Genomic DNA, 27,381 nt, shown 5'->3' on the forward strand with positions numbered 1-27,381 from the left:
ATATTTGCTACAAAGCATGGAATGTTTAAAAAATAGACAGGTGAATGTTTTGGAATGGGCAAGTCAAAGCCCTGCTCTTAACCACATTGAGAATTGGTGGCACTGTTTGAAAACTGTGTTGAATTGCGATCCCACCAACTTAGAGGATCTCTGTAAGTTCTGCCAAGAAGAATGGGGAAGAATCACTCCTGAACAATGTGCAAAACCCATGCATACTTACCTCAGAAGAATTAAGGCAAAAAGGTTCTTAACAAAGTATTAATTCATAGGGCTTACATATTTATGCAAACATTAACCTTTGAGTTTTTCCTAAATATCTACAGAAAATGGTTTATTTTGACTTTGCAAATATATTGTTACATGAGTTCACATTAAATTTACTGAATGGATAAATATGTGTATAAGTCTTTTGTCATGAAGAAAGCTTTCAAGGGGACAGAATACTTTTGCACACCACTCTATCTTTCTATGTTTGCTGTTTATGTTACCATCTCATCAGTCATGTAATAAATGTTACATTGTGCAGCTGTTGGTGCATTTGTAAGGTAAGTGGTTCACGGTGTCTTTTGTGGAATATTAAAACTATAGTAATCTTATTGCTTTTTTTTTCTTGTTTTTACTATAATTGAATAATTAAGTGCAGAAATTAGATGGATGGTATAATAGCTTAATCTATCCATCATCCAACCCACTATATCCAAACAAAGGGTCACGGGGGTCTGCTGGAGCCAATTCCAGCCAACACAGGGCGCAAGGCAGGAACAAATCCCAGGCAGGGTGCCAGCCCACCGCAGGGCACACTTACACGCACCAAGCACACACTAGGGACAATTTAGGATCACCAATGTCTTTGGACTGTGGGAGGAAACCAGAGCACCTGTTGGAAACCCACACAGACAAGGGGAGAACATACAAACTCCACACATGGAGGACCCGGGAAGTGAACCCAGGTCTCCTTACTGTGAGGCTGCGCCACCGTGCCACCCATAACTTAATTATTGAAAGAATATTTACATTATGATACAGTATCAAATTATATTGAAGTACAAATACTTAAGGCTAAGTGCAGTAATTAGAGTTGCTGCCTCACACACAGCTTGAGATATCCAATATGCAGGCCTATTCTGTGCAGCTTGCACATTCTTCCTGTTTGTGCATGGCTTTTCTATAGGTTCTTGTATGTAAAATATACACGTTTGGTTGGTAGGAAGTCCTAAACTGACCCTGAATGAGTGAGTGTACATGATTGTTTCCTGTGCTCCCTGTACATGGCTGGTCCCTGCTTTGCAATTAGTTCTAATGGGACAGGGACTGGCAACCACTGACCTTGAACTGTGGTTACAAAAGGCTTTACCTGACTTAGATCTTACTCAAGCATAATTAAAAATATAACAACTTGGTTCCAGATTGTGTGGATTTCAAATCAAATAGTATACTATCGAGAAGTTCATTCATTCATTTTCAGAATCTCTTTCTTCCAATGTGCTGTCACTCAGGCATAAAGCCTATACTGGGAAAATTAGGAGTAGGTTTAGGTAGACTTTATTATCCCATAGGGAAATTTGTTTGGATTAAGAAAGTACAAAACAAAAGACATTGTTACAGAGATCAAATGGATAAACAAAGATATAACATTTGACAACCAGTATTATTGCATAAATACACACTCAAGATCAATACACAGATGAATAATTATTTTCAATAGTACCCAAAATAATAATGCAGAATTTAACATTTAAGGCAGGAAGTGTATTAGGTAATAGCCCATCAAAAGGTAAACGTGCACTCTTTCATGCAGGCCAATTTGATTTGCCAATTAATTTAACATGGACTGGCACACTGGGATTGTTCCTGTCTTGTGTTCTGTGCTTGATGGTATTTTTTTTTTTAATCAAGATACCATTAAACTCATTTAAAAATACCGCCAAGACATTACTAAATGTTGCTAAAAGCTATTATTAACTTGAAATAACTGATTTTTAAAGTGTTGAGTGTCCTAATGGTGAACTCCCTTAGATTATGCTTAATTAGTCATTTTAAATGTTAATTGGTTATTAGAGAAACCTTTAATTGCATTAGCATTGGTTAAAACCTGTTATTTTGTTCACTTTGGTTGCCAGGTAATGACAATCCTAAAGTTTTTTGTTCTAAATTTCAAGTTGGCAGTATTTAATTTTATTTTTTTTAACAGAAGGAAGGTTATTCCATATGAAAGATTGTCAAGAAACTGAAGATTTCACACATATATGTTAATTACTGTCTTGCGAGAACAGGGAAGTTGGAACTAAAAAGGACAGATAAAAAAGGGGGAAGGCACAGAGTACATTGCATTAAAGGATAAGATCATCAGAGTGTGTAGAGAAACAAATATCTTACAGATCCTCAGATGGTGTCTTTATTAAATACACATCACATACCAGCATTGTCTGCAATACTGAAAAGATGATTTCAGGATGCTGGCCTTAAAGGCAGAGAATTTCAAAGGAAAGGCCATATCTAAAACTAGCAAATAAAAACAAAATATTTAAAATTGGCAAAAGAACACAGTCTTTGGAAGGAAAGTGACTGAAAAAGTGTATTATGGTCAGCATCCTTTTAAGAATCATTTTAAGCAGTAATAGCCATTAGCAAAATTTGTAATGTCTGGGCTATATTTTTAAATCCATTTAATAGTATCTTTTAAAAATGATCAATTACTTTCAAAAGCATGGACATTTCTGGGAGTGTCCAAACTTTTGACAAGTAGCAAATATAGTTGATGTTTGGATATACTGTAACAACATATAATAAAGCTGTTGTTACAAAGTAATATTTATTTAGTTGGTCAAGTATTGCGTTATTTTTAGTGCTGAATCTAGCACACTGGGCGCTTCACTTAGACGTCTGTTGATTCATGGTACTTAAGTAGTGCTAAATATAGCCTTATAGCAAAAAGAACTCTTTTAAGCAAATTTAAATTTAACTAAGAGCTTGTTTTTAAACTGACCACTCTCTCTTATTTCTGGCTATGTGGATTTATTTGAAGAAGACCACAGCCCAGAACCTACTCATTTGTAACAACCAGGGGCTTCTTAAAGCTGAGCTATTACTTGTGAATGCTGCCTCCAGCTTTCCTCTCCCACAAGTACTTTAGCTTTCAGGTACAACGCACATGAATTAGCACAAATTTAAGGTGGCTGGTGTTCACGTTCCAGGTCATCCCTACATAGGATTTGTATGTTTTCCCCATGTCTACAAAGAGCTTCTTTGGATGCTCAGATTTCCTCCCTCAGTCTAAGGACATGGAGGTTAGGTAGATTGACGATACTAAATTGGCCACAGTGTATACACCTGTAACTCTGCTCAGTATAAAGTAAGTTTGGAAAATGAATAAATTAATCTGTTTGCCTGCCTGTTTATTGCATCTCATGATATGAGTGAAATTTTAACTTCAGTCTGTGACGAATTTAGTAATTAACAGACTTGTAATTTTAATGTAGCAAAATAACGATTGACAAGTAAATCACTCTCTCTCGCTTATGTCCACATTTTTCCACTTCTAGACAAATGACTCACATAGAGGCCTGTGGGGCCTCAAGACGACTGAAACGGGCCCCTTCCATTGACGGTTTCAAGAGATCCTAGTTGTTTTGCACAGAGATGGACTCCGCCTTTCCGGAGCCCAGCACGTGGGTCACTCCTTCACGTGTGCCGAGTTGTTTATCCGTATATGGCCCCGCCCTCTCTGAGATAGCCACACCTTCCACATGAGTTCAGATGACGGAAAATGACTGGAAACTTACAACAAGAGAGGAAAGGGTGGTGAGCAGGGGGGGAATTGTGGTGTAATCTTGGAGTCGTCTCGACGTAGCTAGCAGAGCTTTCCCGAAGGAGGTGGGAATAGGACGAGATTTGGTTGTGTCTCTTTGGTAAGTAATAATTGTGTTGGAGGCATATGCTGTGGGAAAGACGTGAGAAAAGTTTAGACGGTCTTTACGTGCGTAGATGATTGATAGGGAGGTCGCGGAAATATTGGTGGCCGAAGGTGCCAGGGTGAGTGGGATCGGGCTTGGATCATCTTTACTGCTGTATATGATCCTGGGAGCGGAGGGTTCCAGGTGGAGCGGTAAAAGAAGTGCTTCGAAGTTACTCGAGCTATGTGGCACTTAGAAACGTTTAGCTCCTGGCCCCAGTAAAATATATATTTCAAGTTCTGTTATCTGTACTATGAATGGGTGTTTTTGTAAATGAATGGTGAAAACGTACTGAAACAATCCTGGAGAAAACGGAACTTCACACCGTCAGCTGAATTTTTAGCAGTGTATTGATTATTATGAATGGGCTCTTGTGAAAGAGAAGTGTAATGCTCAAACAGTGTGCTGCTTTCAGAGGACAGTGGCGCTGGACACGAGAAGCGATATCTTATAGTCAGAGTTGCCCGATTGATATTCATTTGGTCATAAGACAGATTTGAGTCCTGTAGAACGAGACGCTGGATGAAAGAAAAAAAAAAAGATTCTTTGGACCGAGATGCTGGCATACTTCTGTGAGGTAGGGTAAAAGATGTTTATTATTAAAGGTGTGGGTAGGGAAATTTACACATATTTCTTGACTTCCAGTTTATGGTGCCCTGCCAAACCTGACAGGTTGTACTCGACGATCGCCCTAAAATGTACTTAATAAACTCCGGGGCACATCTCGCGAATGGCGCGCGGGAATACAAAAAAACAAAAATAGTGTATATATTTTCCATTGGGGTGCCTCAATGGAGATGGGGGAGACTTGTTGACAGCCTTAGAAATGGTCTTCCAGCTGCGTCTTGCCCCCTTCGAGTTAACCTGGGACCCCTCAGTACACGTGTTAGAAATTCACGTGCGCTACTCCAAGGAGGCGGTATATTCGCTGTGTATCACCGTGTGAAACACCAATCAGGGAACCGAAAGTTCTGCCGCCGATTTTTCGATTTCCTTACGCGTGCATTGACTGTCAGGCTGGCGTGTGTTGTTTGTGTTTAGACCTCGCGTTGCTCGAAGATGAGGCGTGGATAGATGCTGCGTTCGTTTAGAACAAAAAGTTTTACGCCTGAGGGAGATTTGCAACTAATTAATTTCTGTTACATTGCGCCGTTGATGTCGACTCTGGAAACGTAAGTATTATTTATTTGTTATTATTGTGTTAAATTGCACCACTAACAGCGAATGTGCTCACGTACGTTATTTCTTTATTCAGAATGACTGGCATTCTGCGAGTATATAGTGCAGATGTTTATTAATTTCATTCATAGAGCTGACATTTGAACCAAGAAACTAAAAGAAACAAGCCATGTTTAATAACAACTTTCAGCAGTGTACGGCCGCGCGAGATGCTTTAAAATAGCAGAAAAACTCGCTACATATTTGTGCTGGCAGGTTTGCCGATTAAACTGCCAGAAATGATCCTGGTGCCCATAGTGCTCATTTGAGACGTGTAATTTATCTCGGAATGCTTTACGTGGGTTTATTCTGTGAATAATCATCTTTATGCGCCGTATTAATGTGGATAGATCTCACTTATGGTGACCAGATATAACTTGTACGCGAATCTTCAGACTTTTGGTTTGGATATGATACTGCAGAATGGTAAGTTTGACTGGAATAATAACTTTTTTACTTGGCACATGTTCTGGTACGGTGGCGCAGTGGTAGCGCTGCTGCCTCGCAGTTAGGAGATCCGGGTTCGCTCCTCGTGTCTGCGTGGGTTTCCTCCTGGGCGTTAGGTGGATTGGCGATTCTAAATTGGCCCTAGTGTGTGCTTGGGGTGTGTGTGGCCTGCGGTGGGTTGGCACCCTGCCCAGGATTGGTTCCTGCCTTGTGCCCTGTGTTGGCTGGGATTGGCTCCAGCAGACCCCTGTGACCCTGTGTTCGGATTCAGCGGGTTGGAAGATGGATGGATGGACATGTGCTGGTAAGTAGACAGCCATGTTTATTTTGTTACGGTGTGTGTGTGTGTGGTGGTATTGCTTCCCACCCTATGTGTATTGCGGTCTGAATGGGCTACAACAGCACATAAACTGATTCTGACTAAACCAGGTTTAGAACAATGGGCGGACTAATCATGAAACTCTGTAAAAACGAAACCATCCTCAAGTTTTGTACATCTTGTCAACCAAACCTAAAATACATGTGGATTACCAATGAGCGGGTGTCAGAATGATTTACAGAAAACATCTCCTTAAGTAATATACATTTGTTTAGTTTGGGCAGGGTTTTATTTTTGAGCCCCCTGTATATTGATGTATATTGTGAATTTCCCCTTGGGATTAATAAAGTATCTATCTATCTATCTATCTATCTATCTGTCTATCTATCTATCTATCTATCTATCTATCTATGTGGATTGAGCTTAGTCATGGTGTTACCTGTCTTAAGGGCACAGATAACATGCGAATCGCCAATTTTGTGGTTTGCAGATGATACTGCAGAATGGCTGGTCTGACTGGAATAATTAGTTTAAAAAAAATGACTGGAATAATTAGTAAAAAAAAAAAAAAAATCTCCCCACATATGTGCTAATAATTTGACAGGCATGTCTGTTTTGTCACACTGTGAGTAATTGCGATTGTTCTGCCACAGAAACTGGGATTGCCATTCACCCTATTCACGCTGCTGTTTGGATGGGCTCCATAACCACAAAACTCAATTCTGGCTAAAGCAGATTTAGAAAATGGATGGATTGATCAGCAACAACAGCATTTATTTCTATAGCACATTTGCATACATATGGTGTAGCCCCTAGTGCTTTACAATTTGTCAATCAAAAAGGTACAAGAAAAGAAAACAAATCAGTAATCAAAAAAAACAAGAGTAAATCTGTATGCACTTACATAACAGGTATATACGAGTAATAGAAAAAAGTAGAGTCCTATATGAAGATTTGTATTTGTGTCTGAAGATTAAAGTCCAATGGTGTATGATTAGATGGCTGGGGAATTACAGAGAAAAAAAAAAGAGAGAGAACTCCAGGAACAAGATACTTTATGGAGGAAAAAAAATATCGCAGTGGGTTTGTTTCCCGGGTCCTCCCTGAGTGGAGTTTGCATGTTCTCCCCGTGTCAGCATGGGTTTCCTCCCATAGTCCAGAGACATGCAGGTTAGGTGCATTGGTGATCCTAAATTGTCCCTAGTGTGTGAATGTGTGTGTGTCCTGCAGTGAGCTGGCACCCTGCCCGGGATTTGTTTCCTGCCTTGCACCCTGTGTTGGCTGGGATTGGCTCCAGCAGTCCCCCGTGACCCTGTGTTATGATACAGTGGGATGGATAATGGATGGATGGATTGAATCATGAGACACTGTACAAATGAAACCAGCTAAGTTTAGATTTTAAGTTTATGACAAGATGTACCACAGAATGTTTCACATAAACCGCTCCTCAATTTTTAATAGCTGCATCTTATTTTAGGCTGGGTTTTTTCTTCTTGTACTTGCCGTATTCAGTGGGCCTGCCTCAAACAAGGAAACAAAAAGCAGTGGGACTGCCACAGATTCTTTCCAGCAGTAACCTTACAGGATTACTGAATGACTCACCATGATATCATAGCGACACACGCCTGTCCTGGTGCTGCACACTTTGCACATAGAAACCTTTTCATTTTTGTTACAAGCATGTCTGCAGGCAATGGAATTGCCGGCTTTAGAAGAAACTACAGTGTAGTGTACTCTATTTTATGTTTTTAATGTGCTGTTCAAACTTTTTGCCAAATAGTTGTCATTGTTACCTCATTGATCCAGAGTCCTAAATTCAAATAACAGCTTGGATACTTCCTTCAAAGAGTATTCATGTTCTCTCTGTGTCGGCATGGGTCAGCTTCATTCCTACGGTGTGCTGGTTAGACTCCAGTGTGAGTGAGTGGCGGTGGGTGAGCTACACTATGTGTTACATTTGGCTGGGTCTTTTCTTGCTTCCAGTTTTGACTGGATGATCTTTAAGTCCTTGTTTTATAAGGAGGTTCAGAAAATAAATGAATGCATCCATTTATAAACCCATGTCATTAAAGTTTCAGGGTTGGCGATAGGTGAAGTCTTTCCAGGAAAAATTGACAATAAAGGAGGAACCATCAATCCATCACAATGGCATACTAACAGAAACATAACAGGGGGGAGGAGGATATTGCCTGTTGGATATCATCTTTTTTCTTAAATGATTTGCAACATGAAGAAGAATTAAAATGGGAAAGAAGGGTAGCAGGTTAAATTTCCAGCTGGGATGCCCTTTGTGTTGAATTTTCATGTTCTCCTTGTGGTCATGTAGACTCTCTGATATGATCCGGCAGGTCAAAGACATGTAGTCAAGGGTGAATGTCGACAGTTAAGTCTCTATTGGGACAGTTCCCATATACTATAAAAAGCAGGTTAAAAAATGGATAGTGCAGAAAGTGTTAAAACAATTAAGCAATTTTAACAAGTTAAAGAAATAAACAGACTAACAACCATCATTTTGATCAGATGGTATTCTGGTTAATGACTTCTTACTTTTTGCCTGTTGTTGACACTTATGACATTAGCAAGATGTGTTACCATGGATGTCAAGGTTGTCTCCACTCAGACAGAGCACCCAAAAAAAAAATCCTAGGCCTGTTGAGTTGACGATACTCATTCCAGAGTGCTAAGTTAATGGCAAGGGGCATGTGACAGCTCTTCATTTTGTTTGTGGTCTAGCCCAGTGGAGGCCTCTGTATGCCCTTGTCATGTCTAGTAGTGTTCATTTTTTTTTTCCTGCTTCACTGCAAGTCCACACCATCTTGGCATGTCCAGACCCAGTAAAATGAACCTATTTTCCCTTTATTATGAAATGTTGACTCTGAACCTCTTTACCTAGCGTTGCATTTCAGCTCTTACTGTATCAGCAAGGTAGATATGCCCAGAATATTGCAGGCATGTTAAGTTTGCCTTAAGTGCCTTTCTCTTTACTACTGCATTAGGTTGATGGAACATACCTGGTAGGGCTTAGAGCTCCCTTTTTTTTTCTTTTTTTCCCCAGTCTTCTATGTGATGAAAGTGTGGGCCACTGACAAAGTGAGTGATGGCTTGTTGATGTCTGAAATGTTTTGACATTCAATTTTACTCTGGCTGGCAGGGCTAGTAAGGTGACTAGATCAGACTGCTCATTTTTTTTTCTGGGGTGTGCAGGTAAAGCAGAATTCTACTTCTATAACAGAGTAGCAGGGTTAATCAAAGTTTGTTTAAAGGGAGCCCCCCTCAGTATTGGTAATACCCTGTGCAACTAAGCAACATGAGGCACTTTCAGTCAGCCCTATGCTTGGTGGACATGTCTCTGTACATGTCTGAGCAGAATATGCCCAGACATGCAAGGCATGACTCATGCTGGGAAGTAGTTCTCCTGATCTGCATGTCACACCCAGGGCAGCTGCTATTGGTGGAGCGGCAGGAATAGGCACCTCCCTCAAGGGAGGGAGCTACACTGATTTAGACTCTGGATCTTCCTAAGAGCAGACAGAGCTTGGATTTTCATAGTCGGAGTAATGCCTGTCAGGATGGTGAGTAAGAGGCTGGTTCATTTCACTGGAAAATGGGTAGGGGTTTATAAAACTTGTGAAAGACCGTCATTGAGAAGACTTCTGACATTGATTTGATGTTCTATGGTAGGCTGCAGGCTGTTAATGAAGTGCCAGCCAAAGACCTGTTCGGTGTTGGCATCTATAAAAGGCTTCTTTTATTCTTTGTTTTCTCTGACCAATTTTGCTTTGGTCTTTTTTTTTTTAACAGAATAACATCATGGACCTGAAGAAGGGTATCTTGCAGTCCCCTTCAAACAGAAAGGTGTGCCGTAACCTGTTTGGCCCTGTTGACCGGGATCAGCTGCATGCTGAGTACCAAGAAATTCTGCAGAAGGTGACTCGGGACTCGGCCCTCAAGTGGGGTTTTGACTTTGTGAATGAGACCCCACTGGAGGGTAGCAACTACCAGTGGGAACGTGTTCCTAGTGGCAAAGTACCTGCACTGTACCGCTCCTGTTTTGTGGCTGCCAGCATACAGGGAATAAGGCTGGGGAAGGAGAATGCGCCAGTTGCACTGGAGCAAACTGGCAAGCCCTTTAGCTGTCAGAATCAGGAATCCACCCCCAAGAAGTGTTCTTCTGGAGTCCTCAAAAGGAAACAGACCAACATTACAGGTGGGTAGCAGCTCAGCATCTCTTCTCAATCTTTTTTTTATTTTTTTTTTTAAATTAAAGTTCATCAAAATACTTTTGGGTCTGGTTTTCATTGGTTTTTGATCATCCTTTTTTTTCCCCTTTGGATCTGAGTTAGTTTTGCGTGATATTTTAGTGGCCGCCTTGAAAGACACTAGCATGGTTTTTAACTAACCTTATTTTTGTGTCTCTTGCGCAGATTTCTACCAGTCAAAGAAGATGTTTGTGCAAAGGACGGAGAAGGCTTAGCTGTGAGTGCTGACTACTGAGAGACTATTCCCTTGCTTGGCAAAAGTAGGGGCTAAAGCTGATTTTTGTCCATCCAGGCTTTTGTACCTGGGCCTCTTCTGAGAAATGGACTGACTTGTAAGGATCTACTCCCAGTACCATGGTTGGAGGCACACCCATCTCAATAAGAGGCCTGATTGGACATTGTTGTTTTCTCCCTTTACCTGTTCCTTACTGTCAGATGTTGAATGGCTATGGAGGGTGGTGTAGTTCTTTCAGTTCAAGTGTAGCAAATTCCTGATACACCTGGTATGGCAAGATTCCTTTTCACTATATATATATATATATATATATATATATATATATATATATATATATATATATATATATATATATATATATATATATATATATATATATATATATATATATATATATATATATATATATATATATATATAATATAATCTCTGGTTGGATGCCAGTGTAGTCTTTATATGGAGCTCAGCAATATTATTTAACATTGTTTTGTGCTTTTTAGGTAAACAGCTGAAGTTATTTCCTGACATATTTATCTTGCCTAGTATCCCAAGTTTGCCTTGTGAGAGAATGCATCACATTTAAATGGGGTCTTGATGCCATTTTCGGAAGTCTCGCTAAGAGATGTACAGACAATGAATGCCTTGGGCTGCATGTAACAATAGGGAAGTTCCATTGAGTTTAGATTTTTTTAAAAATCACAGGGGCAGCCAGAGTACAAGGAAATTATAGCACTAAGCAGTCGCATATATTTTCAGACTCTATCCTGGGATGCCCCATTGTGTCCAGTAAGTTTCATTCCACTCAGTTTCTTAACTTGAAGCCAGTTTTCATTACTATGTGAATGGTTTTTTGCATTAGTCATTTTGTTCCTGTTTTCGGCCTTGTATAGGAAATTCCAAATGGTTTATTTATTGAGGCTTTCTTTGAAATTTGCCAATGAAACAAGTGTTTATGCAGGCACAACTTGTTCTAAAAATCTATAACAATAGTTACTTTATGACTGACACTTGCTTACTCGCACAGCTGAATGAACACCCTTCGGAGCTCCTGTCAATCCTGGAGAATCCACTGAACAGGATCATCTCCAGACAGAGGAGCAGCTTCAGCGACAGACAGACTGCTGTCACCGTCCTGCTCCACTGACAGACTAAGGAGATCGTTCCTCCCCCACACTATGTGACTCTTCAATTTCACCCTAGTGGGTAAACGTTAACATTATACAAAGTTACTGTCTGCTATACCTGCATTTTTATCACTCTTTAATTTAATATTGGTTTTTATCAGTATGCTGCTGCTGGAGTATGTGAATTTCCACTTGGGATTAATAAAGTATCTATCGATCAATCGATCGATTGATCAATAATTTGAATCGAATTACTCCAGTACTGTGTTGAAGTGGACCACAGCCTGTCATGGCAGTGCTTTGGCAAGGGCAGGAACTGACACTAGATGCCAGTCAGCTGCAGGGCAAACTCAATCATAAAGGGCTATTTTACTGTTGCCAGTCACTCTTTGCGATTTTCAAGGTAAATCCCATTTTTCATAGAAAGCCTACTTAGATAAGAGGAGAGGCCATGCATACTTCACATACTATGCTTGAGTTTAGACCTGAACTCAAGCCTCTTGAACTATTAAGACTTTATTAAAACCACCTTGGTGTCCATTAAAGAGGCCAGAATCTTAGAAAGAAAGCTAACTGATTTAAGATGTTTTGTGGACCCAGTATTGTTGATGTATTTTGCTTCAAACCGTCCAATTCTTAATTCAGTTCCTGCCATAGTTCCTAGTGTGACTTTTAGAAATTTACTCCAGTTACCATCAGCTCATTACAAGATTACAAGACCCCTGACCAAGTAGCTTGAATTTCCTGAGGCCATTAAGGACATGCCGGTTGGCATACAACATTTTGAGATGGTGACCACCTACAAACATGTATTCAAAAATTTTTATTTAAATTTTGGGTAGTGTCACCTTTTGGCTAAGGTGTTGGACTGTAAACCACAAAGTTGTTGTTCATTTTTTTTTTTTTTTTTTAAAGATATTACCTTCTTAAAGTCACTTAATCCAATTCAGGGCTGGCATATTCACAACTGTGTGTGTGCATTTGTATATAAAGCTGTAAAAAGAAGAAATGTGTATATGTGCATTGTGTGTATATGATAATTTATAATATGTGTTGTATGTAGGTTTAAACTGTTAAAATGGTTGTAATGAGAACTGTCAATTCAGCCCAACAAGTTTTCCAATCCAAAAAAACTTTTTAAGATGCATTATGGTTAAGGTCCATAAAGCCCTACTGTTCACTGCACCATTTCCATGTGTCTGTGATTCTCTCTGTGTAGAAAAGCTCCCTACCATCTGTCTGTGCCCTTGTGTTTCTGTTGAGGAGCACATTTTAAAGTAACAGTCTTGATCCACTGTACTCCATGCCCTTCATAATTTGAAACAATTTAGGCATGGCACCTCTTAATCTCCTTTTGCTTAAAGTGAAAAGGTTCATCTCCTTCAGTCTGTCCTCCTAGCTCATTCCACTCTGTCATCTTGACTTTCCCAAAAATGATTATGGTTGTAAATGCATAAATATACATGTAACATAAAATATACAAGCTCAATGTGTATAAGCTTTTAAAGAAAATGAAGATCTTGATTAGGCTTTATTAGATACATTAAAAGACACTATATTGAAGAAACCTTTTTTTATTATTTTCATGAAAGTGGGATCAGACCACCTTAATCAGGCAAGTTCGGTTGACCGGCCTCTAGCTAAGAAACTGGGAGCAATGGCAACTAGTAGGCACAAAGGCCCAAACCCCCAAGACTGAATCTCTGAGCACTGCACTAAACTATTTAAGAGAGAATATTGATAAAACGAGACTGACCGCTGTCTCAATCTGCCACCTATTCTGGGTTGGCAGAGTTCCAGAAAGATCTTTAGGTGTCTTTCCTGGAGTTTTTTTTCTTGAACTTTTTTATTACAGAGCTGTTGCCGTTTGGGCTGCTTACTGAAAAGAGCGTCTTCAGTAATAATTTGGTGATGTGCAAAAGGTAAAAATTTAAAAAGAAGCATTAATTGAAGGTGGTTGAAAATGATCAGAGCGCACCACGTTCAGCTGTTCTAGCTCATTCACGGTAGCTGGATGCACTTCAGTGTGGCTGTTTCCACACTTCTCGATAAAAGGAAGTACAAGTCAATTAATCATTACAAGCATTCCGAGTCCTGCCACGTTTCTCAAATACAAAAAGAACAGAACACCTTGAAATTGGTGCAGCAGGTTTTATTCCTTTTGTTTACTAAAACATCTAATTACTCAAGGAAACCTTGTTTTTAGTAAATGGCTGCCTGCGTCTAATTGTAGCTCGTCTTATGGGACTGCTTTCTGATTCGCAGATGGTTGGCTGCTGACCCCATGTGGACTGTCAGTTGTGTTTGTGTGTGTGTGTGTATATATGTAACTCTGTATAAAACTATTGAAGCCTATTTATTGTGTAACAGAAAATTACTTAATTATTAAAATAAAACTGAGAATTAACCTCCCTCTCTGTTTCAATTTAATTATTGATGTTTTACTGTTACTATATATAATTTTGATAATTTTTATATTATTTAGTTGATAATATTCAAAGTGTTTGTTTGAACCCAGAAGGGCAGGAGTAAACTCCCAAGTCCTGACACTTTTCTGTATGGAGTTTACACATTTGTTTGTGTTTCCTTGTGACTTCTCCAAAGAAGTGTTACCCCCTGTGAGTGTTGATGTGCAAGTCTGGGTGACTGCAATGGGCCAGCACCATTAAGGGGTGTGTGGTGTGATTCCCCCCATTCCTCCACTTTGCACCCAGTGCTGCAGGAATAAGCACAATGCATCCTGCAGCCCTGAATTAGATTAAGTGCATTTGAGAATTTATGTAAGCATGTACATGGTATGAACACAGTAACAGAAATGGCTCATGAAAAGGGATTTAACTGTAAAGTACACTAACATTAAATCACATCCACAAATGCAGCTGCAAAGGTGAGTCATTTCCATAGGCGTCCGCTATAAAGGAGGTCAAGCAATTGGCACTTTTGACTTGAGAGTCTTCAAAGCATCAGGAAGCAACTAATAGAGGGCCGAAGAATCAATGTATTGTTGCATAAACTGCAGAATGACTTCATATTTCAAGGACAGCACTCTAAAAAAGAAGGCCAACATGTCAAACATGGACAAATTTGCCTGGTAAGAGAGAGTCGCATGTCAAAGCTCACCAACACGGAGAGGGGTGGACACTTCACTGGATAGCTGATGGAAATGAAAAAGTAACTCCGCTTGGGTTTAGACTCTAATGCAGAAATTACTTCTTGGGTCCAGGTAGTATTTCAGAGGGTGTAATATCACTGTTTCCAGTTCTGTTTTCAGACAGACGGACGGTTTTTAAGTAATCAACAGAAATTGGGACTCCAGTGCAAATTGTTTGCTTCAGCTTGCAAGGCTTAATTTACTTTAATTGCTGCAGAACATTTGTAGTTTGTAACCTATTAGTTGTTCACTGAAGAAGGCCCATTTGTAATATGCTGGAATTTACTCCCCCACCAAACACCCAAACCCCCAAAACTTAAAATTTAAACCTCTGGCAGTTTACTGCTTAACTTTACACCATTTTAGGTGATTCATTGCATTTCATCTGATTACATTTGAAGAACAATAGGAAAAACTGAGATCTTCTAAAACTTTTGACCAGTAGTGTACATGCTACACAAGTGTCCTGGCTTGGGACTTTGAAAAATCTGCTTACCTTTAACTTAGCATCAAGAGTGTCGCATTCACCTGGCATCCATAATGGCCAATAAAGTTTCCCTTTCACTTCTGTTATTTACTTTGTCATAACTGGTATCTATCTATCTATCTATCTATCTATCTATCTATCTATCTATTATGTAGTGCCTTTCACACTATCTATCTATCTATCTATCTATCTATCTATCTATCTATCTATCTATCTATCTATCATATAGTGCCTTTCCTCTCAGATCGATCGATCTATCTATCTATCTATCTATCTATCTATCTATCTATCTATCTATCTATCTATCATATAGTGCCTTTCCTCTCAGATCTATCTATCTATCTATCTATCTATCTATCTATCTATCTATCTATCTATCTATTATGTAGTGCCTTTCACACTATCTATCTATCTATCTATCTATCTATCATATAGTGCCTTTCCTCTCAGATCTATCGATCTATCTATCTATCTATCTATCTATCTATCTATCTATCTATCTATCTATCTATCTATCATATAGTGCCTTTCCTCTCAGATCTATCTATCTATCTATCTATCTATCATATAGTGCCTTTCCTCTCAGATCTATCTATCTATCTATCTATCTATCTATTATGTAGTGCCTTTCACTCTATCTATCGTGCCTTTCACATTAGCGCCTTTCATATCTATCTATCTATCTATCTATCTATCTATCTATCTATCTATCTATCTATCTATCTATCTATCTTTGTTATTTTAAATGGTGCTTGCAGATTTCCACTGTGTGTAATGGACTAGAATTCTGCCCACATTTGTTTTCAGTCTTTTTCCCAATCCCGGTGGGATAGAGTCTAACCCCCAACCACCTTAAAATGGATTGAGAAAGTTCTAGAACCCACTTACTGAATTCACTCTTAAAAATCTTTGGTGTCTGCTGTAGGACAAGGGTTCTGAAAAAATAATAATATAGTGTAATTCAATACAAAATAATAGTTAAAATAAAAAGGTTATTTAAAGTATCATGTAGGCTAGCCAAAAATGAAAAAATATTCAGATTTAGGATGTTTCATTCTAAATATGTTTATTATAAAATTAATTTAAAACACTGTTAGCATTTTTGACAAAAATTACAAATTTTATTAAAATTATTTATCTTAGCCGTAAATGAAAAAATGTATATTTCATTGCTTGCAGTCTTTGTAAAGGACATTTCTGTAATTTTTTTTCATTTCTCATTGGTATCTACAATAAAAGATTATTTTGTACTGTAATTTTTTTATTTCTTATTGATATCTAAAATGAAAGATTATATTGACTGTAGTTTCTTCTTTATTTTTTTCTATCATTCTATGTAATTTATATAACGTTTCCCCAATTTTCATCCCCTTATAACTTGAAAACTAGAAGTTATAGAAATGTTTATTCACAGCAGTGATTTTGACATGTAAAATTATCCAGTACAGCAATTCTGATCGAAATCGGAGACGTAGTCGTTACATTTTTAAATAATTTGTGGTGATGTTTTGTGGAACAACCCCAGTGGTTACCCAGACCTCATTGCTGGTTTTGAAGAGACCCTTATAACAGTTCAAGCTTCAGGTCCGCCACTGCCTGCTAACGCTCAGTTATTCTTCCAATATAAAGTGGTCCTGCACAACCCCGCGTCCTTATTTGAACCCATTGCTTTTTATCTTCGGATCCTTAAACCTGTGGCTTAATAGCAACATCTGGAATTGTGAATGCAGTGAGTGAGTCCAGTTTGAGAGAAGCTTTCTAAAATGCTGGCTTATTCAGCAGGGTTTGTCCCATCTGACTATTACGATTGTGTTGTTTTACAGCTTATATCATTTTGTTGCTAACGTTAAGCTAACCAAACCCAGCCAGCTGAGTGCAAGTCAAAACAGACTCAATATGAGATTTATACAAAGCTGACATCATGTAGGACTTCATGCTGAAAACACTCGGCTTCCTGAGGCACCAGAGGTGCTGTTGTCCCTTTTGGCAAACTGTTTTTATATCTTTCTATTATATAAAAAAATCCTGGGATGAGACGAGACTTTTTCAGAGAGATACTTTCAAGTCCCACGAGATGAGATTTTGTTTTAAGAGATTTAACCAGGCCCGGCGCTGGAAATAAAAGACAAAGAGTAGATGACAAAGTAGAACTTTGTCAAGAATTCAAAAACGTTAAGACGATATACATGCAGGGCAGGTGAGAGATAATGAAAGTACTAAAATTTGAAAATCTCGAAAGAATGATAGTAAAGATCAGATTAGTGCAAACAAACGGAAATGATTACTCGATAAAATAACGGAACAGTGAAAAGAGATTGTACATATTGTTCGGATTTAAACTTTAAGTCAGAGATTTGTAGATCGTCTAATTCGTGTTGCCATCAGGGAAAAGTAGTGTTTCTTCTCAAAGAGGAGGTATATCCGCCAAAATTAAAAGATTTGCTGTTTGGTGAAAGTGAAATCCACATACGCGAGTGGCAGAGACGAGAAGTTGCTGGCGCGCAGCTCAGGCTGAGACGGTTAGTGAGTGAAGCAAGCAGGGGGCTAAGCCCCCTAGTTTTAATTAAAAGTCAGTTTCGAGTATATGATTGTTCCAAGAAATTTATAACTTTCGATAAACTCTACTGTCTGGAGTTTGATGATCATTTCTTGTGGGTGAACCGTATTTCTCCTAAAATGTGTTATTACGTCTTTAGTTTTGGTCAGGTTACGTTGTAGAAAAGGCCACATCAGCTAACAAAACATCTACCACTAGACCATGATCCATTTCTTTTTTTCATTACTTACAATCACAGAGTCACTGGCAGATGGTATAATTTAATGTGTCAATCATTAGCACAGGGAATGTACAAAACAACTGACATCCCCCCAGGAGGGGACCCTGTGGATGAGGGCAGCCATTTACTTGTACTACCCAAGTCCAGTGTAAATGATCCACATAACATGGAAAGAGGTTTAGGGGCAGCCACCTGTATACTTGCAATTGGCTGCCAAAATTGTAGCAAAGATGTGGTTCAAATTGATATAGATCAGTCCATAACAAAGGACCACAAGAACAGGAAAACATAGCGCTTATGTGTAAGTCAAGTCAAGCTGGGGAGCATGCACTGGTACAGTGCGTTGCTGCACCCACTACACAATGAAACAACTCGGGATCCCGGTTGGCAACCCCCCAGGCAGACACGCAGTCCAGTCCCACCCTCCAGACATGACCCTCTATCTGCCACTCAGGTCCCCACAATGAGAATCTTATGAGCTGGATCACCCTCAGGGAATTGCGCCACATAGTGGCAGTGCTGTAACTGAAGCTTCCTCCCAATACAGGTAATGTGCCTTATTCGGGACTTCGTGAGCAACTGTTCATTTGACACAAAGTCAAACCAACTGTACCCAAGGATTTTCCAGACAGTCACTGCCAAGGTAAGTAAACCTCTCAACAAGGTCGACACTCTGTCCGCAAACAGACACACTGCTGATGGTTGTGCCCAAGAGGTCATTAAAGGCATTATATGTAAGGTAGATGGGAAATGACGTCATGAGGAATGGGGCCGGGACCGGAAGGGATGTCCTCGGAGCCAGGACTGGAAATGGCATCATCGGACCCAAGCAGAATTTCCCATGATCAGTCTGCTAATGGAAAAGAGCAAGGATTAGTGCACTCTGCCATCCCCTGGTTTGGCAAGTATTACCGTCTTTTGAGCCTTTTAGCTGTCACACATGTGTGACACCAGTCTATTAAAAAGTCAATCAGCCACAGGCAGACATCATTCCAAATATAAAGTCGAGTCATGTTTAAAGTTATCCAAAATGTATAAATCAAATGAAACAATAAAAAAACCACTTTTAAGTCAAGGTCCCCCAAAATGTTATAATATCTGGTCAGGGCCCCCCATTAATACAAAGCCAATGCTACAAAACAGAGCTGATTTTGGATCTTGATTGCTGCTAACAGTCACAGTACATACATTTGGGTAACATTAGACTTATTAATCAACACGACTGCATAACTACAGCAGACTGTTGACGCATCAGTGATTTAAATGTCATGGAGTATCTCTGTGCCAGGGTGTGGTGTTATGGGTCCACAGCTCGCTTAGCAAAGGCCATTTAAATAAATGATCACCACGATCTCGGTTTCGTGAGGGGGCGTAGTGGTTGTAGCAAGCCGCAGGGTGATCTGCGGTGTGGGCGTTTCTCACCGAGTGCACAGGTGGGGAACTGCCCACATCCGTGATTGCTCCCGTGGCTAATGTGCTGCAGCTGCTATGGCCCCTCACTGTATAAAAGAAGCGCGAGTTTGTTGGAAGAGAGGAAGGAAGAAAGAACGACGAGAGAAAAAGAGAAGGAGACGGAGGTTATAGGGAAGCATGTCGGTAAAAGAGAGAGAGCCACTTGAGCCATCCCCTTGCTCAATTGTTATTGTCTCACTGTCTAGCTCATCGGTGACATTACCAACGGTGTTGGGTTCAAGGGCTTCCAAATATCAGATGGGAGCATGGAGCCGAACCCGTATCGTCACACAGGGGTACTCGATCATTTTTCTTGGCATTCCCCCTCCAGTTTTGAAATACCTCCATTTTGTTTCTCTCTCTTGTGAGGCACAACTACAAAGATGAATTATCTTGACCTCCATAACAACGGTCCATCCATGACATGGTCATCCACTGGAACTCCACCGAAAAGGTGATCGCGCTAGAGCTCACCATACCCTGTGAAGTGTGCATGGAGCAAGCATTTGACAGAAAGCTTGTCAAAGACCAAGGCCAGTTTGCAATTCAATTTACAACTTCAGATCAAAAAACATAAAGAGGAAAATAACTCAAAGTCCATGTGACGACCATGTCGGCTTCATGAAGGAATATTTTGTAAGAAATGGCTGGAACACTTGTTGTGAGGCAGCAGATGTGGGCTTTCAGAGATTCACAGGATATCTGCTCTGTAAAGTTGGCTGTATTAGGGCTTGCAAAGAAGAAGTCAGGGTAATCATCTTCTTCTTCTTCTTTCGGCTGCTCCCGTTAGGGGTTGCCACAGCGGATCATCTTCTTCCATATCTTTCTTTCCTCTGCATCTTGTTCTGTTACACCCATCACCTGCATGTCCTCTCTCACCACATCCATAAACCTTCTCTTAGGCCTTCCTCTTTTCCTCTTTCCTGGCAGCTCTACCCTTAACATCCTTCTCCCAATATATTCAGCATCTTTCCTCTGTACATGTCCAAACCAACGCAATCTCACCTCTCTGACTTTGTCTCCCAACCGTCCAACCTGAGCTGACCCTCTAATCATCAATGCTACAAAAACAGTCACTAGAAGGCTCTGAATAAGGAGGGAGGTCCCGTGGTTAACAGCTGCTGGGACCCAAACTGGGGATTAATCACCCCCAGTGCCTGGTCACCTGGAGAGTGCCTAATTTTAAAGGACACAAAACACTGAGGACTCCAGCAGGTTACATCATTGAGGATGCATCCCAGTGCACCTGTGAGATGTTTTGAGTAAGCGTGCTGCAAAAAGACTTGAAAACACTCATGAAGGTTTGGGATATTTTACCCCATATACTGTACCTGGAAAAGGTCTTGAGTTCATTATGGAACCGAGTAGTCAAGATGGCAGATTTATAGGTAAGAAACAGGAAGAGGAGGGATCTTGTGTGACCAGAACCAAAAGTGACATCTTCAGGCTGTGATGTCTTGAGAAGTGGAAGTGATGTCTTTAGGAGGTGGGCTCTTCTGATGGTCTGCAGATGGAAAAAAAGGAGGAATCATCAGAGGACTGCTGAGAAACACTTATATTCGGGCCCGTAGACTGTCTCCCATGCACACATGTGTGACAATGTGCACTGAATTTGGGCATTTGTGTAATATCTTCATTTTTTTATGTACATCAAATACTTCCTTTAATTAAATTTTTAAAATATAAGAACAGTAGTATAGTTTGATAAGGTATAAAAATTAAAAAGTCCACAATTCCCATACTAATAATACCCACCTTAATTAAAGGGTAAGTGTATGTGTATACAATACAATACAATACAATACAATTTATTTTTTTATATAACCCAAAATCACACAAGAAGTGCTGCAATGGGTTTTAACAGGCCCTGCCTCTTGACTCTCTAAGAAGACAAGGAAAAACTGCCAAAAATGCCTTAGGGAAAAAAATGAAAGATACCTTGGGGAAGGCAGTACAAAGAGAGACCTCTTTCCAGGTAGGTTGGGCGTGCAGTGGGTGTCAAAAAGAAGGGGATCAATACAATACAATACAATACACAGAACAGAACAAATCCTCAATACAGTATAAAAATAAAACTTTTAGAAGTACAGAGTAGAATTTAACAGTAGATGATATCCCATAATATGATTTGGATTTGTTTAGAGTTCTGGAGACCTCATCCATCAAGCTGCCTCCCCCATTTGGCCACTCCACAGCTGAAATAGCACTAATCTGATGAAAGGACCCTTCTTCCCCACGATTCCTATGATCCTCGATCAGGGATGACTTTACCTTAGGCAGGCAAAACAACTTGGCAGGTGGGCCGTGGCACCAAGTGCCACATTTGAGTACAGAGAAGAGAAACAGAATAGGTGAGGGTTAGTAACAAATTATAACTATCATGTTACTTATGTTTTAGTGCTAATGACTAACAACAGAGATGCAGTCTGTACAGTTAATCAGCAGCTCTAGTCAGGATATGCTAAACTGAAGTAGTGAGTCTTCAGCTGGGATTTAAAAGCTGAGACCGAAGGGGCATCTCTTTTAGTAGCAGGCAGACCAGTCCACAGTTTAGGGGCCCTGTAACTAAAAGATCGACCTCCCACTGTTATTTTATTAATTCTTGGAATCATAAGCAGACCGGCATCTTGAGATCTTAATGTGCACTCTGGTTTGTAAGTCATGATAAGTTCAGACAAGTAAGCCGGACCTTGGCCATTTAATGCTTTATATGTTAAAAGGAGGATTTTGAAATCTGCCCTAAACTTAACCGGGGGCCAGTGTAAGGATTTAAGAATTGGAGTTATGAGTTCGTATTTTCTTGTTCTTGTGATAATTCTTGCAGCAGCATTTTGGATTAACTGGAGGCTGTATAAAGAGCAGTTTGAACAGCCAGTGAACACCGCATTGCAGTAGTCAGTCCTACTAGAAATAAATGCATGAATTAATTTCGGAGAATCCTGTTTATTTAGAAAACGTCTTAATTATCCAACATTTTTAAGATGGAAGAAACATGATTTGGACAACTTTATAATATGTGTTTTAAATGACATGCTAGAGTCAAAGAGAACTCCTAGATTGTGAGCTGATTCAGTAAAATTAATTGGGATTCCAACTGAGCTAAATGATGACAAAATATTGCTGTGATCAGCGTCATTCCCTCCAACAATTAACACCTCTGTTTTATCGGTGTTTAAAGACGAATAATTCTCATCAGTAGTGTAGTCAATATATTGGTATACGGCGTATACCCACTTCTTATTAGGTCGTCACAGCGTATAACCACTTCTAAATCCCCCTGTTACGGGTATACGCTGCAGTGTAATACAGGGTATACGCGGGTCTACAGTCTACTGTACATCCACACTGACACGCTGATACGCATTTATGTGCTGCAGGCACGTCAATTTTTTTCTGCCATTGTTGTCTGTTTTGGTTATGATTTGGGAGAACTAACGATTGGTTAGGGCAAACAGATTACTCCAATCAGAGGCAGAGTAGGGCGGGACATGCCGTTCCTTTGCTAAACCGGGAAAAATATCCTTTGCCGCCACATTCCTGTCTGTCCATTGTTACACACCAAAATATGTCCTCACGTGAAAAGTTAATATAACCAAGTTAAGAAATGAAGCGAACCATACAAACAAAAATTAGCTTTCAGAATAAACGACCTTGTGAAGCTACATTATTGCTATAATCCAGCCGGACAAGTAGCCACAGCCTCTCAGTCCCCAACTCCAGTCGGAGGGAGTGCCGATTTTGGAGGCGCTAAATCTCCGATCGACGTTGCAAATTCAATGGAAGAATACGTCAACCATGGTGAGTACTTTATAATAGCAAGATTTGTAAATTATGTTAATACAGCGTTTCTACAGCATTAACTAGCAGCCTTTTTATTTAGTTTTGTTTATTTTTTGTTGTTCCAATTTGCTCATGCTGTGGCTAGTGTTAAGTTAGCTTCCCTGACTTTCATTAACATCAAAACTGCTAGCTGTCAACAAATTCCGATTGGTTGCATTTTAAAACGCAGATTTTTTTTTTTTTTTTTATTAATTTTATTACAATCAATACATAGCAATCACGTTTTTACAAAAAAAAAATAAATAATTATGCTAAGAACAGATCGATCCCCACCCTTGAGAGAGAGAGCAAGCCAAACGGTGTAAAATTTAAGGCTTTTAAAAATACCTAAATCAACAAATTCTCTGTGCTTTATAAAATCATTTCAAAATAAACGCAGATATTTTAACCTGACTTTCACATCAATGCTTTTTTTTTGAGTATAGACAGATTAACAGGTGTTGGGGAGAGTTTATAACGTTACACTTACACCGAGCACTAGCCAGTGTCCAAGCGGCCTGGACATTAAAACATTTCTAGCTAGGTACGCTATTCTTCCTGAGTAAGGCTGATTTTAAACTTGAAAGTGTGTTAGTGGGTTAGTACCATTTTCATGCCAATAAGTTAATGAATATTCAGAATGGTCAAATCCAAGTATTTTATTTTGAAAATCAGCTGTTTAAATTTTGTAAAAATAAATGTATCTCTGACTGAAAAGGCGTTGGCTTCATGTTAAATGTATCTACTATTAATGAAATGGGCCTCTGTACCACCAGTCATTTTCACATACTGCCACTGACAAATCATTTTAACTTTATATTTGTGTCACTTTCTGGCCTTCACTATCTGTTGCAGATTAGATATTCTAAGACACTGTTTACAAAAAAATCTAATTTCCCGGTGGACTAAGAAAATATGTGCATCATGCAGTTGAGTCACTCTGTAACCTATGAACCAGACAGATCTGCAAAATCTGCATCTCTGGTTTGTTGATATTATAATGATCCTTGAAGTAAATGAAGTCAGGCAGCAGATGTAAATAGTACTGTCCCTTTCTAATGGGAAGTAAATATGTAAGACTGTCACTATTAATAATGGGGCACTTTTTTCTTTTTCTGTGTAGGCCGCTAAAAAATTTGGGGCTAAATTTACAGTATACCCACTTCTCCAGACACCACTACACCACTGGTTCTCATCCATCCACTCCTTTAATTCACTAACTAAACTAATTAAAGACAACATTGGAGAAACTTCATTTGATCTAAATGAAAGGTATAACTGGGTGTCATCTGCATACGAGTGAAAATTAACATTATGTTTCCTAATGAGAGATCCCAGTGGAAGCATGTAAAGTGAAAACAGCAAAGGTCCCAATACTGAGCCCTGCGGGACACCATATCTCACTTTTGTGTATAATGATGGAGTACTGTCAGCACATTTCTGTACATACTGGAATCGATTTGATAAATAAGAACTAAACCAAGAGAGCACAGTGCCTGTAAGCCCAACATCATTTTTTAGCCTGTGCAGTAAAATAGAATGGTCAATGGTGTCAAACGCTGCACTTAAGTCTAACAACATAATTATAGTGGAGTTTCCTTCATCAGAGGATATCAGAATGTCGTTTACAACCTGCGTTAATGCCGTTTCTGTACTATGACCAGTGCGGAAACTAGACTGGAATTTCTCAAATAAATTGTAATGCGTAAGGTGTGACTGAAGCTGATTGATGACTACTTTTTCTAGTATTTTAGAGAGAAAGGGTAAATTTGAAATAGGCCTATAATTATTTAGTATGTGTGGGTCTAGGTCTGACTTTTTAAGTAATAGTTAAATGACTAACACTTTTAGTACATCAGGTACTGTGCCATGTAATAATGAACTATTGATAATGTTTAGAATTGGAGCTGCAAGAACATCCATTGCACTTTTACTAGTTTTGTTGGCACTGGATCTAGGGAACAAGTAGTGGGTTTCATTTTAGAAATTAAAGTTAAGACTTCCTGCTCAGTTACAGGATTAAAATTACTAAAGTGCTGAATGCAATGTGAGACAGGGTCTGCTAAGCTAGTATGCAGTTTGTACTGTGATGCTGAGATTTGAGATCTTTTTAATTTTCTCATTGAAGAAGTTCATAAAGTCTGTACTGCTAATATCTGTTGGTGCTTTGCACTGTAGATCTGAATTTCCATTTGTTAATTTAGCAACTGTTCTAAGCAGTACCCAGGGATTTTTATTATTGCTATCTATTATTGTAGAATAGTATTCTGAGCGAGCTTCAAAGAGAGCTTTTTTTATATTTTTTAACACTCTCTGTCCATGCAATTTGAAAGACATCTGCACTCCAGTTTTTGACACTCTAATTTAAGAGCTTGATTGTTTTCATTAAACCAGGGAGAGTTTCTATCTTTTTGTTTTAAGGGGAGCCACTGTGTCCAGAGCATCTCTCAAGATCACATTACAATGTGATGTTAGCTGATCTAAATTATTTTCCACATTTACATTTGATGTTAACTGATCTTAATGGTTTTCCACAATTACACTTGACTTACTCAAATTATCCCTAAATTTTGAAGCAGAATTACAATATAGATGTCGCACTCTCTTTGTTTTAATCTGTGAGTGCGTTGGCAAGGACAGGACTAAATCAAATATAATTAAGTTGTGATCGGAAATACTGTAACTTAATTTAATGGGGTAATATTTAAATTTTGAATTTCAACTTTGTAAGTTATAATTAAATCTAATGTGTGGTTATGATTATGAGTTGGACCTTTGACATTCATACGAAATCCTACTGAATTTAACAAATAAGTAAAACATGTATGTATCTGTCTCTGTGTCAGTCCAGTTGCTATGTCTCCGTCATTCCAAAAGATAGCAACATTACAAACATTTGTAGTAATAAAAAGCATTTGTCATTCCAACAGATGGTGATCACAAACATTAACACTGTATTTATGAATCCCATACCAAATGGCACATAACAGAGACATACTGTATGCATTGTATGGTGCACTACAAACGTTAACGCTGAGGTCTACGTTGGTTACTTAGATTTCAACCCGTCTTAGATGGGCAGCACAGCTCGTTAAAATATATAGCAACATGAATTCAGATAAAAAGAAGTAGAAAAATAACTCAAGTTACAGATAAAAAAGACAGAAATAACTCCAATGAGAGTTGTGAAGATCATGTCTCCTTAATGAAGGAATATTTTGGACACATTTATATAAATAAATAAATACATGTATTGTAAGATGTGATGATAAATAAATAAAAACACAAGAATATAGGAGCATAAATGATTAAATATGTCATGAAAGATGCTTTTGTTTCTTATTTATTTATGTATTCATTTTTGCATAATTTATTGATTTCAGAGACACCACAAGTATGAAATATGACTTGAAAACTGTCATTTTCACACATCAAAGCTGAGAAGGCGGGCTTCAGTGAATGTTGTGTTTTGATTGGTGAATCAAAGGGTAATTAACCTGATCACAATTTGGAGTGCAACAGCAAAGGGTTTGAATTCATCTATGAATTAGTAGATTTCAGTTTTAGATTTTTAATACATTTGTAAATATATGTGCCATCATTTTCTGTCATAGAATAACCTGAGAACTTCCACAAACTAAAATGGAATAGTAAACCCCACGGTGACAAGAGAGAAGAGCCTGTCTGTGTGGTGTAGTTTTTAGACCATTACAATAATCTAGACAAGAACATTGCATTCAGGCCAACAAAGCTTGCCTGTCCTCTCCACCTAATGCTTCTAAAATAATATCAAGTTGAATTTTGAAGGTCCCTAAAATCCTCCTGTCCACAACACTACTCGGTGTCTTATTACATGAGTCTGTGGTTCTCTGTGTGAAGAAAAACTTCTTAATGTTTGTTGGAAATTCACCCTTAACAGGTTACCATCTGTTTCTCTCTTTTCTTGTCTCAATCCACTGGACTATTTCCCTTAATAATTTTAAACACTTCAATCATGTCTCCTCTTAATCAACTTTTGCTTGAAGTGAAAAGCACAGGAAGCAGAGGATTATGGTATGACAAAACCTACCAGAATTGGCTGATGTTAAGAGTGGTCCTGTTACTTGAAAATATACTCTGGTCTGTGACAGCAAGTAGTGC

General features: G+C 39.0%; 1 protein-coding gene across 3 annotated transcripts; it reads left to right on the forward strand.

Moving 5' to 3' along the window:
- Positions 1–3,804: 3,804 nt before the first annotated feature.
- On the forward strand, positions 3,805–10,733 carry cdkn1a (cyclin-dependent kinase inhibitor 1A). 3 transcript variants are annotated; one of them, XM_039749260.1, is made up of 3 exons: positions 3,805–3,908; positions 9,739–10,144; positions 10,362–10,733. In XM_039749260.1, the coding sequence occupies exons 2-3, from the start codon at positions 9,748–9,750 to the stop codon at positions 10,409–10,411; spliced, it is 447 nt and encodes a 148-aa protein (XP_039605194.1). In that variant the 5' UTR covers positions 3,805–3,908; positions 9,739–9,747; the 3' UTR covers positions 10,412–10,733. The 3 variants fall into 3 exon arrangements, with proteins under 3 accessions (XP_039605194.1, XP_039605195.1, XP_039605193.1); XM_039749261.1 differs by lacking the exon at positions 3,805–3,908 and adding an exon at positions 5,020–5,125; XM_039749259.1 differs by lacking the exon at positions 3,805–3,908 and adding an exon at positions 9,440–9,509.
- The last annotated feature ends 16,648 nt before the right edge of the window (positions 10,734–27,381 follow it).

This window comes from Polypterus senegalus, chromosome 3, assembly GCF_016835505.1.
Source record: "Polypterus senegalus isolate Bchr_013 chromosome 3, ASM1683550v1, whole genome shotgun sequence".
NCBI classification, from domain to species: Eukaryota; Metazoa; Chordata; class Cladistia; order Polypteriformes; family Polypteridae; genus Polypterus; species Polypterus senegalus.

Coding starts and splice junctions, on each gene's coding strand:
- cdkn1a (XM_039749259.1), top strand. Junction 10,145..10,361: donor GAAACAGACCAACATTACAG/GTGGGTAGCAGC, acceptor TCTCTTGCGCAG/ATTTCTACCAGTCAAAGAAG.